Here is a 3,408-nt window from a genome sequence, read left to right on the forward strand (position 1 = left end):
CTAGCTTGGTACAGAAATTTAGCTTCAAGCCTAAGATAGCATTGAGTTAATAATCAGGTATGTAATATTAATTACTCTTCTCATTTTATAGGTGAATTGAACTCAGAGTTTAGTTAATAAATGACAGGTGCTAAAACACAGGACAGTAGACCTTAATATAAAGCTATTTGACTTGACTTGAGAACCAGGATTAACCACTTGGCTAGAATTGAATTAGGGAGGAGTTGGGATTTCTAGCACACCCAGTACTTCATTTCCTCTCATTCATTCTAGAAGCCTACACACAAGTCAGATGACAGAATCATGAAAACGAAGACATTCCAGAGATGAGTTTCCTCAAGGCTCCCTTGATGTCCCTGTTCCTCAGGCTGTAGATAAAGGGGTTCATCATGGGAGTGACTACCGTGTACATCACTGAGGCCACTGCCCTCTTCCTGGGAGAGAGAGAAGATGCAGAACTAAGGTAGACTCCAACACAAGCCCCATAGAATAAGCAAACAACAGACAGGTGAGACCCACAGGTGGAAAAAGCTTTGAACTTTCCACCAGTTGATGGGATTCTCAAGATGGAGGAGACAATTCGGGTGTAAGAGAAAATTATCCCTGAGAGAGGACCAACACCCAACAGGCTAGTCACTAAATACACCAGGACGTTATTAATAAGGGTATCAGAACAGGCAAGTTCAAGGATTTGAGCAAGCTCACAGAAGAAATGGGGGATTTTCAAGTCTGTGCAGAAGGACAGGTGCACCAGCATCAGACTGTGGAGCAGGGCATTCATAATGCTAATGAACAAGGAGAGAAGAATCAGCAGGCCACAGAGGCGAGGGTTCATGATGACCCTGTAATACAGAGGGTGGCAGATGGCCACATAGCGGTCATAAGCCATCGTAGTTAGGAGTAAATTGTCCATACATATAAAAACCATGAAAAAGTATACTTGAATGAGACAGCCTCCATAAGTGATAGATTTGCTCTGTGTTTGGATGTTCACCAGCATTTTGGGGACTATAGTGGAGGTAAAGGAGATGTCGACAAAGGACAGGTTGGAGAGGAAGAAGTACATGGGGGTGTGGAGGTGGGAGTCAGAGCTGACGGCCAGGATAATGAGCAGGTTCCCGAGCACGCTGACCAGGTACATGGACAGGAACAGCCCAAACAGGAGGGGCTGCAGTTTTGGATCCTCCGAGAGACCCAGGAGCAGGAATTCTGATACTTCTGTCTGGTTTTCTGACTCCATGTTGTTGAGGTGCCTGCTGAGTTAGAGACAGGAGTTAGTTACGATGAAACAGACACACAGACGTCACTTGCTTGAGAGACATCTTTTATTTATGCTTTAAATTCTAGTAATATTTAAACAATTCTTCCCATCAGGTTCGTCTACGCCTTTTTTCCTTCACCAAGTAAATATTGAGTGACTTCGATGTATCATCCATTTTTCTAATGCTAACATTAAAAATGAAGGGGCGCCTGGGTGGCTCAGTCAGTTAAATGTCTGACTTCCACTCAGGTCATGATCTCATTCTCCTGAGTTCAAGCCCCAGGCTCTAGGCTGACAGCTCAGAGCCTGGAGCCTGCTTCAGATTCTGTCTCTGTGTCTCTCTGCCCCTCCCCAACTCACACTCTGTCTCTCTGTCTCTGTCTCTCTCTCTCTCAAATATAAATAACATTTAAAAGAAAAATTTTTAAGTAAAATCTAGGATTAGATTCTGTAGTTTCTTCAAACAGTATCAGACCTGGTTAGATGACTTTATTTTCTCAGAAAATCTTAACTGTGTAGTCAACCCTATACTGCTTGACTCTGTTCATAATTGCAAATCTCAGGTAATCCTGGAAATTATAATCTGACATTCTCTATTGCCTTTGTGTGAGAAGCAATACTATTAACCCATTCCTTTAAATGTTCTATATTTTACAATCACATCAAGTCATTCTTTAAAAATTGTTTTAAGTTTATTTATTTTGAGAGAGAGAGAAAAGGGGAGGGTCAGAGACAGAGTGAGAGAGAGAGAATCCCAAGCAGGCTCCAAACTGCCAACGCAGAGCCTGACATGGGGCTTGAAGCCACAAACTGTGAGATCGTGACCTGAGCTGAAATCAAGAGTCAGATGCTTAACCAACCAAGCCACCCAGGTGCCCCAATGTCAAATCATTCTATTGGGACCTATCTTTTTTGAAGGAATTTCTTTTGCTGGACTTGTGACTTGTCATTTATCATCAGCCTACAATGGATGAGAGACATTATAAGAAAAGGTTGAATGAGTCTTATTGTGTCTGCTTAAGAAATGTCATACCCATAGGGGAAATTCCTATCTGTTCTTTAAAACAAGAATACCTGGGGCACCTGGGTGGCTCAGTTGGTTGAGCATCCAACTTTGGCTCAGGTTATGATCTCGCGGTCCATGAGTTCGAGCCCCACGTCGGGCTCTGTGCTGACAGCTTGGAGCCTGGAGCCTGTTTGGGATTCTGTGTCTCCCTCTCTCTCTGCCCCTCCCCCGCTCATACTCTGTCTGTCTGTCTGTCTCTCTCTCACAAATAAATAAAACATTAAAAAAATTTTTTTTAAAACAAGAATACCTAATGCTTTTTATGAACAACTGGTTATTTTCTCTCATAATCACATTCCTTCCCTTCCCTTCCCTTCCCTTCCCTTCCCTTCCCTTCCCTTTCCTTTCTGGCTTCTAGAAAGCTTAGAGCTGGGTATATGGGCCATGTCTAGAAACTCAGAGTTATTTTTATAGCATATTTTTTTTTTATTTTTAAGATTTTATTTTTTAAGTAATCTCTAAACCCAGTGTGGGGCTCAAACTCACAGCCCCAAGATCAAGAGTTACATGCTCCACCAAGTGAGCCAGCCAAGTGCCCCTGTAGCATATTTCTTTGGACTAATTTTTTCTTGGTAGCCACCTTCTAGGATATGTCCAAATGGCAGTGGTTTTGTAATGATCCCCCACCTTCCAAGTAGCCTTGAATGCATTTGATTTTGTGCATCTTTACAGAGCAGTCTTCCCATAGGTGTCAGCAAAGGGCCAGCACATCCTTGTGGGATACTTCAATGGCTCTCTACCCATTAAACACCCTAGTCCTCAGTGGCATTCAAGTTCCTCCATGATCTGGCCCCTGTAATAATTACATATGGAATGATGTAGTCTCAGCAATTGCCACCTCATAAAAATAACATTCCAGGGGAGCCTGGGTGACTCAGTCGGTTAAGTGTCTGATTTGATTTTGGCTCAGGTCATGATCTCACAGTTCATGGGATGGAGCCCTGCATCAGACTGACAGTGTGAAGCCTGCTTGGAATTCTCTCTCCTTCTTTCTCTGCCCCTCCCCTGAATTCTTGAGTCCTCTCTATCTGAAGGAAAAAAAAAAAAAGAGTGAATAATTCTAGGAGCTGGTATGCAAATA

At 42.8% G+C, this 3,408-nt stretch overlaps 1 protein-coding gene across 1 annotated transcript; it reads right to left on the reverse strand.

Annotated features, from left to right (window-relative positions):
- Positions 1–301: 301 nt before the first annotated feature.
- Positions 302–1,249, reverse strand: LOC106979005 (olfactory receptor 7G3-like). The gene has a single exon (XM_015076766.3). It carries the CDS (start codon positions 1,238–1,240, stop codon positions 302–304), a length of 939 nt encoding a protein of 312 aa, XP_014932252.1. The 5' UTR covers positions 1,241–1,249.
- Between the last annotated feature and the right edge of the window lie 2,159 nt (positions 1,250–3,408).

Source organism: Acinonyx jubatus, chromosome A2 (genome assembly GCF_027475565.1).
Source record: "Acinonyx jubatus isolate Ajub_Pintada_27869175 chromosome A2, VMU_Ajub_asm_v1.0, whole genome shotgun sequence".
Classification (NCBI taxonomy): Eukaryota; Metazoa; Chordata; class Mammalia; order Carnivora; family Felidae; genus Acinonyx; species Acinonyx jubatus.

Bases quoted from the DNA above. Each gene is read 5' to 3' on its own strand.
- LOC106979005 (XM_015076766.3), bottom strand. From the start codon at position 1,240: ATGGAGTCAGAAAACCAGACAGAAGTATCAGAATTCCTGCTCCTGGGT.